Below are 13,414 nucleotides of genomic sequence, written 5' to 3' on the forward strand. Positions count from 1 at the left end.
CGGGGGGCGGGGGGGGCGTGTGTGCCGCACTGGAGCCAGGACGCAGGCTCCTGCCCTGACAGACACAACGCTCCTGTCCCCAGACCCTCAGGCGTGGGCTGAGCAGCCCCCGGCCTCCGCCGGCCCCCTGCAGACTCAGACGGTGCGACGTCCAGACCCCAGGTCTCCGTCACACCTGCACATGCCCATCTGCCCCAGCGGCTGTGTCTCTGCAGAACACGGCTGAGCACAGAGCCCCTGCCCTGGCTCTCAACCTGGGCATAGCCCTCCCAGCACCCCTCGCCCCTGGGGACGGACAGAGTCTCAGAGCGCCCACCCCAGGCTGAGCCCCGTGGGCTGGTTCTTCTTAGTCTTCCTGGTTAGGTGTGGTCACTGCCCTGGCAACAGGACTGCACTGTCCACCTCCTCATCCTGGAACCAGCAGCCGCCCCACCCCTTGCCCCTGGAGAGCAAGACACACGGCGGCCACCCTGACCTGGACAGGCAGCAAGCGGAGCTCTGGCACTGGCCGCACAAAAGGAACCTGACGGTGAGGGGTGCTGGAGACCCTCCAGGGAGCAGCCGCCCGTTTCGTCGGGAGCACTCGCAAAGGGGCGGGGACCTGCAGACTGGACAGTGAGTGGCCCTTGGGGGTTTCCCTGCGTGTTTCTCCGTCTGGGGACCCAGACGTGCGCTGCCGTCACGCGGAAGGTCTCGGCAACGGATCTGGCATGGGTACACCTCAACCCGGTCCAAGGCAGTGTGCGCGCACCGCCTCCGTGGGGAGCTGGGCCTGCAGGACACACCTCAGGGGCCCCTGTGACATCAGAGGGCGGGTGGCCCCAGCCACGCTGGGCACCGCACCCACAGGCCCTCCCCATGTCCCCCATGGGGCCGTGGGCAGAGGAAGCCGGAGCTCTGTGTCCTCGCACAGCTCTGTGTCTCAGACCTCACGGGCTGCCGTCAGCAGGAGGGCCGGCACGGGAGCCGGGCCCAGACCGTGGGGCCCGAGGGGACCCACACTGGCCACTTCAGAGAAAGATTTTCCCACCAACAGGAGGGACCCCAGCGTCTTCTTCCTGTAACTGGACACTGTCCTTGAGCTGACGTCCGCGTGGTTCTGTGTGGACCTTGGGACCACCCAGGGAGACGTCGCCAATCCCCCGAGACGGAGGTACACGCAGAGCCTCCTGCCCGCCGCGGCCAGCTGGGGAAACACCCTGGGAGGCTTGCCTCGAACTCTGAGCAAGGTGACAGATGTCCTCCAGGCCACAGTCGGGCCTTCCCAGCTGGAGCCGGCCAAGGCCGAGCTCTGTGTCCGAGGTTGTCAGGCCGGGAGCCTTGTGAAAGGTCCTGACGTCCCAGCTAGGGCTGGAGCACCACAGTGAGCCGCAAGGCCCTGCTGGGGACTTCCCGTGCCCAGACACAACTTTCCCGGTGGGCTCAGGATGGCAGCTCCGACCCTGCTGGGGCCAGCTCCCCGGGCATCTCTGGCCAGAGAAGCCCACGTTGGGGGACGGCACACCCCAGTCTGGGGCATGGCACGGATGGCCGTCCAGCTGTTATCATGTTGGGCTTTTCTCCTGGGACCCTCCGTGGACTCCCGCTGGCAGAGGATGGGGAAAGACGGGGCACCTGACCTGGCCTGGGAGGAAGGGACCGCAGGACAGGAGACTAGACCCGTGGCAGGGGCACAGCTCCCGGAAACACCCCTTCTCGGGACTTCACTGCCCAGGTCCTCCCCTCTGCCCCCTGCTGTCCTCCCCCAAGATGGCCACACCCTCTCCACTCTCCTTCCAACTCACGCCTGAACAGCCCAGCTCAGCTGCCACCCAAAATCAGGGGACGTGGTTCTGTCACCAAGAAAGTCGTCACCGGCCCCCCAGGTAGCCCGCGGGTGTGTCAGTCCACCCCGTGTCCCCAAGACCCCCTCTCAGTCCCTGCCCTGCCGTCCCAGTGCCCACCACCCTCACCCTTCTGAGGAGGCCCTCCCCGCTCCTCCCAGACCCGACCCCTCCCTGCAGGAGCGTCCCGCAGGGTCTGGCCATCCCACAAGCCCACCCTCACCGGCCCAGGGACAGCCTCTGCCTGGGCTCAGCACCAGGGCCTGCACGGGGCCGGTCTCCGCAGACACGGCCTCAGGACCTGGGAGTTCACCAGCGAGACGACGAGGGGCAAGAGACCAGCGGCGGCTTGTCTGCCACGTCCAGCCACCGCAGGCCGCCTCGGGAAGCCGGTAAAGGGCAGGCTGGAACACGGCCAGGTCTGCGTCTCGTTCCAAGGTAGAGCCCAGAGAACAGACACCTCAGACCACGAGCCTGCCGAATGCCCCCCGGTTCCCGGTCCTGCCACAGCCAGAGCCCCGCTCTGTCGTGAAAACAGTGGACACTGGCCACTGGCCTCGCTGCAGGCAGGGGTCCCTCCCTCGCACCCTCCAATCTGCCCAGACGCCCTCAGGGACCGTTGGGGGAGCACATGGGCTGCTAAACCGAGTCGGGGCAGAGCAGGGCTGGTGCCCCCTGTGTACGCAGTGGCCCGGGGAGGCCAGCGGAGACGGAGACAGCAGGTGGGGACCAGCACTGAGCGTTTAGATGGCACTCTGGCCAGCTCCCACTTCTGATGCAGGACACGGGGGCCTCGCGGCAAAGCAGACCCTATGAAATGTTCCCCAACTCCACCTCCCAGCCTGAGGACGAGCAGGGGTTCCTCTGAGAACAGGCATCCAGGGCAAGAGTCAAACAGGCCGGGGGGGGGGTGGGCAGGAACCTGGGGCCCGTAAGCCCCCCTGTTACCACGGGGCTAACCAAGGACACCCGCACAGAGACCGGGGGGGCAGGATGGGCAACACTGAACCTCACCACTGCCCCCGCCCAGAAACACACTCCCAAGACAGCACCCGCCCCCTGCCCCACTGGCCCTGCCCCACTGGCCCTGCCCCACTGCCCTGCCCCACTGGCCGGCTGGACCCCTTGCCGCCCCTCACGCACTCCACACCTCGCCTATGTCCTTCCAGGGAGCCCCCCCGCCGCAACCCCTCTGCTCCTGCAGCCCCCGCCCTTCCACCCTCCACTTGCCGGCGCAGGAGAGAGCACCCTGCTGCACACCCGGCTCGCGGGACTCAGAGAGACCCTGCCGAGGTCACGGCCAGAGGGTGGGGCCCCAGGGCCGTGCTGGGAGAGGAGAGCGGGGCTGTGGCCGTGAGTAGGCCCTGAGCATCTGAGGGCCCCAGACCCTGGCTCAGACGCATCCTCCCAAAGCCCAACCCCAGGCAACCCCAAGCCGGGGGAGACGAGAGACACGGGAGCGGGGCGCCCCAGCCTGCTGAGGGGGCCCGGTGACCAGCCGGCCCGGCCCCGCACAGAGGTTGGCAGGAAGGGGACCCAGACAGGGCCCTGCCCCACACCCACAGCTCTGAGCCTTGCTGGGAGCGGTCAGCTCTACACACAGGCGGCAGGGACGGTGTGCCTTGTCCACCAGCAGGGCAGGTGACCCCACGAGCGCAGGCCCGGCCACGAGGGGGATGCTCGGTGCTCAGCCAGGACTCTCACAAGGCACCCTCAAACAGCCGCGTCAACGGCCTCCCAAGGCCTGAGGCAGAGGGCCCGGCCCAAACGCTGTCGAGACCATCCTGGGCCAGGTGGGTGCCCAGGGCCACACCACAGGCCACGGCACCGGGCAGAGGCCAGGAGAGAAGCCATCTGCACACGGTGTCCCAGGCTCTCGGTGGCAGGCTGGACAGCCCGAAGCGTCCACCCAGCCCCACCAGGGCCCCGAGCTGCTTGGGCTGCGCTGCTGTGGGCTCCGTGGGCATCGGTGTCCATGCTCCTGGCCTCAGCCTAGGCTATCCCCCTGGGATCAAAGCCCCCCACCCCAACCCCCCACCCCCCACTCCCGGCGCTGAGGAGAGAACCAGGGCCTCAGCTGGGCAGGCCGGGGGTGCTGAAGACACCCGGGAGGCAGAGCCGGGTCTGGCACCTCTGCGGGTGAGGACGGTGACGCTGGGGAAGAGGGTCCCAGTGGCAGCGCAACAGGGGTCAGGCGCCCAGGAGCTGGCCCAGACCCCTGGCCGCCGCCCCCTCCCAGGCCCTTCTCCCACCCACCGGGTCCAGCTGTCAGGAACAGGACTCAGGAAACACGCGGGGCCGCGGCTTTGGATACAAAACTGTAAACACGAGTCTTTAAAATGACAGAGGCCTCCCTGGCCCCAAACTCTGAGCCAGAGGCCCCCACCCACGGGACCCCAAGGGACCGGACCTCCGCCCGCTCTGTCCTCTCTTCCCCCGCCCCCAGGCCCCGCACACAGCGGCCCAGCGCTGGCGGAGCGGGGCTGCGAGCCCGCGGCCCGGGGGATTCCTGAGATGAAGAAGCGGCCGCGGCCCCCGGGCCCCGTGGGGCGCGCGCCCCCACCCCATCGCCGGCCGGCCGCGCGGGCCGCGTCACGTGCCCAGGGCGTCGCGCGTGGGCGAGGGCCCGTGGGGGCGGCCGGGCGGCCCGTGCAGCGGCGGCGGCGGCGGCGGCGGCGCCGAGTTGCGCGGCGGCGGCGGCGGCTGCAGCTCCAGCGCGGGCGCGGACGGCGGGAAGTCGCGCACCTGGCGGCGGTACTCCAGGAACGTGCAGGCCTTGGTGGCCAGCGCCACCACGTTCTTGCCCACGAAGATGGCCGAGACGCGGCTGTCGCGGAAGAGCGCCATGTTGGCGGCCCGCGCCAGCACGGCCACCACGTTGACGGTGGCGAGGCTGAGCACGGGGTAGAGCATCATCTTCTGCGGCGCGATGTGCTCGCCCTGCATGCTGACCTCGCTGAGCGCCACGCAGGGCAGCACGAGCAGCAGCATGTAGCAGTAGAAGAAGGTGAGGCCCTCGGCCCACAGCGGCAGCCCGGTGCGCGGCGGCTCCCACAGGCTGGCCTGCATGTCCAGCAGGTCCAGCAGGTCCAGCGCCACCCAGAAGAGGCGGCCGCGCAGGTCCTCGCGCTTGCGGAAGGTGCGCACGTACTCCATGCGGTCGAGCGCCACGAGCAGCAGGAAGAGGCCGGGCACGCACACCGACAGCAGCAGCGTCAGCGCCTTGCGCGCCACCGGGTCGGCCGCGCCCCGCCGCGCCGCCTTGTAGTTCTGGAAGATGAAGTAGAGCTTGATCTCCAGCACGAAGATGTAGAGGAACCAGAGGATCATGGCGTAGCCGCGCTTGGCCGTGCGCACCTCGGCGCCCACCCACACGGCCACGTAGCGCAGCACCAGCAGGAAGCACACGTCGCCCACCAGCACGATGATGCACACCCCGATCTTGCGCGGGCCCTGGCTCTGCTCCACCAGGTACGCGTCCATGACCGCCATGCTGCCCATGATCACCAGCGTGGTCAGGCACACGTGGCGCCGGTCCGGGGGCGGCAGCACCATGGTCGGCCGCCGGGGCCCCGGCCTGGGCGCGCCTGGCCCCCACGCGAGCCGGGACGAGGCCCTGCGGCGGCGGCGCTCAGCCCGCGGGCATGGCGCGACGGGGCCTGTCCAGCCGCTCTGCGGGCGCCACCGCTGCCGGCCGGCGAGCTCGGAACCTGGGGAGACCAGAGGGAACCGTGAGAGCGCAGTGCGGGAGCAGCCCCCGTCCCCCCTCCCCGGCCACGCGACGAGCTTCCTGCGCGGGGCGCTGCGGGCGCGCCGGGCGCCCGGGGCCTCCGTGGCACGCACGCGCCGAAGCGCGCGGGGGACCGGGAGCGGGAGCGGGGCCGGGGCCTCCAGGCGGCGCTGCGGCCCCACCTGAGACCCGAGACCGGCTTCCCGCCGCCGCCAGGAAGGAAGGGGACGGAAGTGGTTTCTCCCCGCCGCGCGCGCGCCCGGCCCCGCCGGCTCGTCCCTGCTGGGCCCACGCCGCCGGCCCTCCGGCGTCCTCTCCCCACCCCCACCCCGGGCGCCTCGCTGGGCGGGGAAGCGGGCCCGCGGCCTCAGCTCTGCGCGCACAGGGAGCGCCGGAGGCCCGCGGAGGCCCGCGGAGGCCCGCGGAGGCCCGCGGAGGCCCAGGCCCAGGCCCCATCCCGGGCGCGGCGGCCGCGCTCGCGGCCTGTTTTCGGGTCCAGGACGGAGGATCGTCCTCTCGCACAAGCTTCCCTACCCGTGCCTGGCATCTCTTCTCCCTGCCTCGGCCCACCCAGTCCCCCCTACACACCTGTCCACCCTCCCCGGGCCGTGGGGATCATTCCCAGACCCGCTCCCGCCGGGGCTCCCTTTGCCTCCCGAGGCTCGCGTCCCGGCCGCATCTCCCGCCAGGTGCACGGCCCCGCTCCCGGGAAGGACCCTGCCGCTCCCTCCCCTGCACCTTTGGGGCCTTCTCAAGAAACCCGCCCTCGGCGGTCGCCCCCCCCCCCCGACCTTCTCTGGACGGTGCAGCCCCCTCGACCTCTCGGAGCCTAGGCACAGGCTGTCGTGACAGTGCTGGTGCAGCCCAGGGCCCCACACCTGGGCCCGCACGCCCACTCCCTCTGACGGACGCCACAGACGCCCCTGCACTTACTTCCAGCCCCTCACCCTGCCACCTCCTTCCGCCGCACCCCGGGTCCTGGGCTCTGTGTACTGCCCTGTCTAGACAAGGACGTAAAATTTAATGTCACCAGTGACTGTAAAGCGAGCGCTCTGCCTGCCCCTGGTGCCACCACTGCCCCCAAGACTGGGGAAGGAGGACCTCCAAAGCGGCACGTCCACGCCGACCTCAGCAAGGCTGCTGCCCCACCCAGGACCCGCTCCGGAGACCCTGCGGCCACACACACAGAGGACCCCCCCCCCCGGGAGTTCAGACTCCTCCAGGGGAGGGGGGCGGGGGAAGGGGAAGGGGGCGAGGAGCGCCCTGCACAGGCCCGGGAGCTACCGCTCTCGCCCACACACTCACCCGTTTTCTCCCACCAGGTGGAAGCCCCCTCCCGCTGGGGCCGCCCCTGGCCGCAGCAGCCTTCCTGCCGGGCCGAGCAGCCGGAGAGCCGCGGCACCGCGCGTCCCTCCCCAACTGCTCCCGTTCCCTCTCTTCGCCACCGGGCAGACCCGGGCTGAGGATCCCAGGACAGACCCCATCCCCAGGGGAGCTCGCAGGGGGAGCCCCCGCCCCTGCCCCAGGAAGCCAGGGCCTCCCTGCCCCTCCCGCGCACCCTTCCCGGCCTCTCCCTGGGGACCTGGCCCCGGGGCCTCCCTGCCGTGGCTGTCCTGGCCCGGCCCTGCGGTCCCCCGCATGCCCCCGACCCGCCCCCTCCCCGAGCCACCTTCGCGGTGCCCACGGGTGGGGACCGGCAGGAAGGGGCCGCCAGCCCCGACCAGACCGAGGCCGTTCCCGGCAGGCTGCGTCTCCGCCCTCCCGCCCGCGCCCCCCGCGCCCCCCGCGCCCCCCGCGCCCCCGGCCAGCCCTGCGGCGTCGCTGCGCTTCCCGGCCCCTGCGCCCGGGCCCCCGCCCGCCCCGCTCCCGCCGACGGCCCCGCAACTACCCACCGCCGGCCCGCGGAACCTCCGCGCGGGGCCGAGGCCGCGCTCCCTCCGCTCTGCTCGCTCCCCTCGCTCCTCGGCGCGGCCCCCACCAGAGGCCCCGCCCCCGCTCGAGGCCCCGCCCCGCGCGGTGGGGGTCCCGGCGCCCCGCCCCCCCGCCGCGCCCGTTGCCACGGCGACAGCCCCGCGCCGCGGCGGTGCCCAGGACCGGTGGCCCCTAGGGCCCTCAGTCCCGGTCACGCTCCGAAACCCCACTGCAGGCGTCCCCGGGCGGCCCACCAGGGTGACCCCACTCACCTTGGACAGACAGCCTGGGGACCCCGTTCCCTGGCGCGGAGCTGGTCCCGACGTGGGGCCGGGCTGACCATCGGCCCTCTGCAAGTGGCCTGTGCGGACAGAGAAGAGCGGTGGGCCTCTGGGCGCCAGGCCCCAAAGACGCCGGAGTCCTGCATTTGCTTCAGCCTCTCTGGGCTCCTGCTGAGGGTGGACGTCGGGGTGGTGGACGGCCCTTCCTGGGCACGCTTTCCCCCAACCTCAGCCTGTCCAGCCTGAGCCCCCACACCCACACCCCTGCCTGTCAGCCCTCAGGGTGGAGGGGGGGTACAGCTGCTGCTCTCCCCAGAGCTGCTCCCACATGCCTCCATCCCCCCATCCGCCAGAGGAGGTGCAGGGTCGCCCAGGGTCCCCCTGATGCACAGGGGTAAAGCCTGATTCCCCCCGGGCCCGCTGACCCTGAGGACTTGAGCGGTTCCTGGTCTGTGCCTTCCCTCCACACTAGGGGCCACAGGAACATCTCAGTGGAAGGCAAGGATAACTGACCGCGTGGCCATCCAGGAGCAGCACGGCTGAGGTGCGGTAACAAGTTTGAACCCTCGGGTCGGCTGACTGGGACACTTCCCTGCCTCTGTGCCCTGGGAGGGGCCCCACAGACCTTGTCATGGTTCATCTCCCCCAGGGAGGCCTCCAGAAGCCCCTGGCCTAGAGGGACAAAGGGTCTGCACGGAAAGGTCCACCCGTGCAGCATGCGGGGAGGAGGCTTGGGGCATACAGGTCCCCCCCCCCAGGCAGTGGGCAACACCAGCTGCCCCTCGTCCTCCGCAGAGCCACCCTGGCAGGCTCAGGAGGCAGAGGAGGAGCGGGCGGCAGAGGAGAGCGCCTCCCTGCGGCCTCCACTCTGGGCGCGGCTAAGGCCATCTCAGCAGGCTCTCTCCCTCTGCCCTCCCCCACACCCCCAAGGCTCAGAGAGCCCCATCTTTGGCCCCAGACCTGCAAGGCTGCCTGGGTGCCCCCACCACCCCAGCACCCTGTTCTTGCCTCCAGTTAGGGAATACCCAGGCCTATGATAGCTGGCCTGTGTGTGTGCTGACCTCACTGGTGCTCGCCCCTGGCTCTGTGTTTGCATCTCCTCCAGGGGCAGGGGTGGGGGTGGGAGCGGAGGTGGAGGCCATGGGACCTGGAGGTGTGGCCCTTGAGGGCAGGCCCAGAGCCCTTGGGGGTGGGACCTTGGGCGGGGCTTAGCCTTCCTCAGCTTGTGGGCGCAACACGCCCATCTGCCTTGACCTCATGGGGCCTTTTCCGCATCGTGAGGACACGGGTCCTGTGGGAAAGGCCCCCCAGTGAGCTCATCTTCACTTGACAGCATCTGCAAAGCCCTCGTTTCTAAACAAGGTCACCTTTGGACATGCCAGGGCTGAGGACTTGAACGTCCCTTTTGTGGGACCCAGTTCAACGCAGAAACGCTTTCCCAGCGTGGGGGTCTGTCTGCCCTCACTGCCGTGCCTCCGCAGCTCCTAGGCCTGGCAGTAAGGCCCTCCCCACCAGCTCCAGTCCTGCCGGCCCCCCAGCCACGTCCCTCATGAAAGCCCCTCGTGGCCTGGCTGGGCTTGGTCCCCCTAGCCACAGTCCCTCCCCACTGGCCGTGGCTCCATGCCTGGCCCACCTAGAAGTGCTGAGGAAGCTGAACCCAGTCCAGAGAGAGCGTGGGGGCCTCGTGGCGCCCGGATTCCCTTAGGAGACGGGAACTCCACGTTCCCAGTGGCTGTACCGTACAAGCTGAGTGCGGGTCATCAAGCCCTTGGAAGGCCAGGGTGACAGCAGCTCGGCCTAGCGGGCTGTGGTGTCGGGCCCTGCGGTGGCTGCAGGTGCCTAGCCAAGGCCTCCCCTCCGGTGCCCAACAGACGTACGGGGAACCGCTCAGGGAGGGAGGGATCTCCAGGCAGGCCCTGGGCGCCCCAAACCCAACAGGCGGTGCACTGGGTCCCAGGAGCGAGCCAGCAGGAAGAGATTGGGGCCAACAGAGCCTGGAGGTGCCAGGCGGGGTCCGGACGGGGCCCTGGAAACCACGGGTGCCACAGGCAAGACAGGGAAGCAGCGCGAAGCAGATACGCCAGGACTGAGCAACGGCGACGACAAGGCCGTTCAGAGCGAGTGTGGAGAGCCCAGGGGAGCCCGGGGCACCCGGGGACAGGGCCGCCTGGAGGGCAGGGGCGGGGGCCGCGGAGGTGAGGAGGAGGAGAGGGTGGTGGGAAGCTCTTACCCCGCGTGGCTTGGAAGCCCAGGGCCCCGACCAAGGCCCAGCGGCCCTCCGAGGAGGTAGCAGAGGCCGGTCTGTATCCACCTCGAAACCCAGAAACAAAGCCGACCGCTGGCCGAGGACCGAGCTGCAGACCTCGTAGGATCTTTGTCTGTGGAGAAAACCAGAATCTGACCCGCGGTCGGACGGAGGGCGCCTGGGAGCTGACTTCTCGGCTGCGGCCAACGATGGGGTGGCCTGTTCCCTGCCCTGGAAGAGAAAAGGCTGTGTGGGCGGCGTGAGGGCCAGAGACGTCCGTCCGCGTACCAACCCCCGCACCTGGGAGGGGACGCTCCGCTCCGCAGCCGGAGGGACAAGGGATGCCCAGGCCTCGAGACGGGAGACGGTCCCAGCAGCGGCAGAGACGGCGCGGGGAGCCGGAGGCCAGGCGGGGAGCCTGCGTGCCCCGACAGCCATGTCGCACGGGGAGGACCGAGCCCCTGGACGCCCGCCGAGGCAAAAGGAGCCCCGGCGAAGCGTTCAGTCCGCGAGGGACTGCGAGGGAGGGAGCCGCCGCGGAAATGCGAAAACCGTCTCAAAGGGCAGATCTGAACAGGGACGTACCCATCGTCACAGCCCACGGGAGCCGAACGTTCCCACAGAAGGGCCAAGAGGGCCCCACTGATTCTTGCGTAAAGAGCAGAGGGGCATGAGGGAGGAGGGGACAGGCGTCCGCCCACACTCACGGGAGCGCGGCGCGGTGGGCGTGGGTGGGCCCCCGCCGGCTCAGGAGCCCGCCCTGGGTGGTAGGAGACGAGCGGCCGGGCAGCCACACTCCGCTCCCAGCGGCCTCGGACACGCAACTGCGGGTCAGGAGCAGCCCCGTGGCGAGGGCACCGGAACGGCCGAACCCAGCCCAGGGCTCAGGTGCGGGACTCCTCACACCCTGGGTTCCCTTTCTGGGCGCCACGGGGCAGACCCAGGCCGCCCCGCCTCTCCCACCCAGCACAGCCAGGAGAAGACGGAGGTTTGTGGAGCCCGTGGGGACTCCGAAAGGTGCCTCGGAGCAGGCAGACCCCAGACGAGTCTCAGGACCTTCCCCGTGTCCTGCGGCCTGGCCGCGGTCCAGCCTGAACGCCAGGACAGGGGTGGGGACCTGCACAGGGAATGCTCCAGGGAAGCCCTCCAGTGTGGCCATGGCAGGAACAAAAGGGGTGTCCTGAAGCCCTCGGAGGAGATTGGGGCAGCTCCGGGCAGAGCGTCGGGTCCATCACGCCTGCCCCCAGGCAACCCCACCCAGCCTGCCACACAGACACGGGCCTCCCTGGGGAAGAGCTTCCCGTCCTGCGGGAGGAGAGTGATCCCCCGAGGGAGGGACACTCTCGCCTGAAGGGAAGGGGAGAGAGCCAAGTCCCACTCTCTGTCTCCAGATGCCAGCGCGGTCGTGAGGAGTGTGGGGGCGGGGACTGAAGCCTCACTGGGAATGGGGTCCCAGGGACCCAGAAATTCCTGGAGAGAAGGCAGAGAGGAAGACCCCAGGAAGCACCCCGGTGAAGTCGGCTTCACGAGTCTTCCGGGCTTGCCCCAAGCCGTGCATGCTGAGTCTGCTCGCAAAGCCACAGGACGGACCACGGCCCCGTCCCATGCGGGCCACTGGGTCGTCCTCACACAGGAGGATCCAAGGACCACTGTAAAGGCTTTGAAAAGAGGCTGAGTCGACCTTGTGCCGAAACCGTATGGACATTCTGGGGGCACCTGGGTGGCTCAGCGGGCTGGGTGTCTGCCTTCAGCTCGGGTCATGACCCCAGGGTCCTGGGATCGAGTCTGGCAACAGGCTCTGTGCTCAGCGGGCAGCCTGCTTCTCCCCCTGCCTGATGCGTCCCCTGCCTGTGTGTGCGCACTCTCTCCATCCAATAATGAAATAAAATCTTCTCAAAAATCAACATTCTCAGTGGGATTTTCAGAAGACCAGGTGCTCCTAACATAATACTTGAATGTGCGAGATGCGATCCAACAGGGTTCTGCGTATGAAGAACCAGGAAAACCCAACCCAAAGGGAAAAAAGAGTCTACAGCCACCAGGGCCAACGTGACAAAACCCTCAACAAAATATTGGCAAATAGAATCAATGATCGTAACAAAGCGGGGCACAACCGTGTGGCCCGTGGCCCAGGAAGGCAAGGCCGGCTCAATCCAGGAAAACCGACGGGCGGGACCGGCCGCATCCCCCGTCCGAAGCAGCAGGCACACGATCCCAGCAGTCGCCAGCGAGAACGCTTCCGACCGAGCGCAACACGGGCCGGTCCGAAGCGCTCCGAGCGGGCCGGGCACAGAAGGGCCCAGAACCGGCGACCAAACCAGACCCCAAAACTACTGCTGGCCTAACACCGAAGGACCGAACGCTGTGCCCTAGCCCCGCGTGAACCCGCCAGGCCAGCGGGCGCTTGTGAGTGTCCCAGCAGAGGGACCTGCAGACGCTGTTCCCGCCGAGCAGGGAAAATCCGTGCCAGCGCCTGCCGGGCAGTCGGGCCTCGTGGGCTTCCTGGCGTGGCGCGCCGAGAAGGCGTAGCGTTGCTCGTGTAATACCCGTGCCCACCAGTCGGGGGGACGCGATGCGGGGGCATCCTCCAGACCGGTTGTGAACGCAGGGAACGGACGGAGGAAAGCTCCGGATGCAAGACTCCGGAGCCGTGGCCGCCAGACGCACGCAGGAGCCAGGCCCGGTTCCGTGCGAGGGACGTGGGGACGTCTGCGTGGCCTCCGCCAACGAGACGGGGACGCCGGGCCCCGGGGGCTCCCTTGTTCTGAAGGTGGAGCGGAGGCCACGTAGGAGAAAGGCCTTTGGCTTCGGGAGCACTCGAGGCGTCCAGGGAACGGGCGTGTGTCGGCTGCTGTGCGTGGTGGAGCCAACACGGGACCGCACGGGCGCCGCACCTGTTCCACGGGGCACGGGCCACGTGCGCGTGGAGACCGAGGACGAAGGGATCTGGGTGCAGGCACGTGGACGGTGCGGGCCCCACTTCTGCAGGCTTTTTATTTGCAATGATCTCTTCAACGTAATCCACGTTAACAGAGTAAACGAAAAAATAAGGTTCCATCACAGACACAGAAGACACAGTTAAGACCCTTCAGCACAGTTTGTGGTGTAGTAAAAGGCCGAGGACGGACGGGGACGTTCTGACGGGACAGGACGCGTCTGCGAGAGCGGGAAGCATCGTCTGTGAGACAGAGACAGTTGTGCTGAAGCTCCGGGAGCAGCGCTTCTCTCCAGAGGAGTCCGAGCTGCAGACGCAGAGACGAGACCATCTGGACTCTTGCAGGGGACACCCGTGTGCTCAGAGGAAGTCCAGAGCCCCGAGGGCAAGGTCCGCGGTCCGAGCGCGAGCCGAGCGAGGCTGCCTCTGCCCGTGTGTGTGCAGAAGCCCGTGGCTTCCTGCAGCTTCCAGCAGAGTCGGAAAGACGAG

The 13,414-nt window shown here is 69.0% G+C and overlaps 1 protein-coding gene across 2 annotated transcripts; it reads right to left on the reverse strand.

The window, feature by feature from the left end:
* Window positions 1-4,128: 4,128 nt before the first annotated feature.
* On the reverse strand, window positions 4,129-7,782 carry TMEM121 (transmembrane protein 121). Of its 2 annotated transcripts, none has more exons than XM_044230193.1 (2): window positions 7,737-7,782; window positions 4,129-5,533 (listed from the first exon to the last, which is right to left on the reverse strand). In XM_044230193.1, the coding sequence occupies exon 2, from the start codon at window positions 5,376-5,378 to the stop codon at window positions 4,416-4,418; it is 963 nt and encodes a 320-aa protein (XP_044086128.1). In that variant the 5' UTR covers window positions 5,379-5,533; window positions 7,737-7,782; the 3' UTR covers window positions 4,129-4,415. The 2 variants fall into 2 exon arrangements, with proteins under 2 accessions (XP_044086128.1, XP_044086127.1); XM_044230192.1 differs by lacking the exon at window positions 7,737-7,782 and adding an exon at window positions 7,446-7,485.
* Window positions 7,783-13,414: the final 5,632 nt, after the last annotated feature.

This window comes from Neovison vison, chromosome 13 (assembly GCF_020171115.1).
Source record: "Neovison vison isolate M4711 chromosome 13, ASM_NN_V1, whole genome shotgun sequence".
Lineage (NCBI taxonomy): Eukaryota > Metazoa > Chordata > Mammalia > Carnivora > Mustelidae > Neogale > Neogale vison.

Bases quoted from the DNA above. Each gene is read 5' to 3' on its own strand.
- TMEM121 (XM_044230193.1), bottom strand. From the start codon at position 5,378: ATGGTGCTGCCGCCCCCGGACCGGCGCCACGTGTGCCTGACCACGCTG.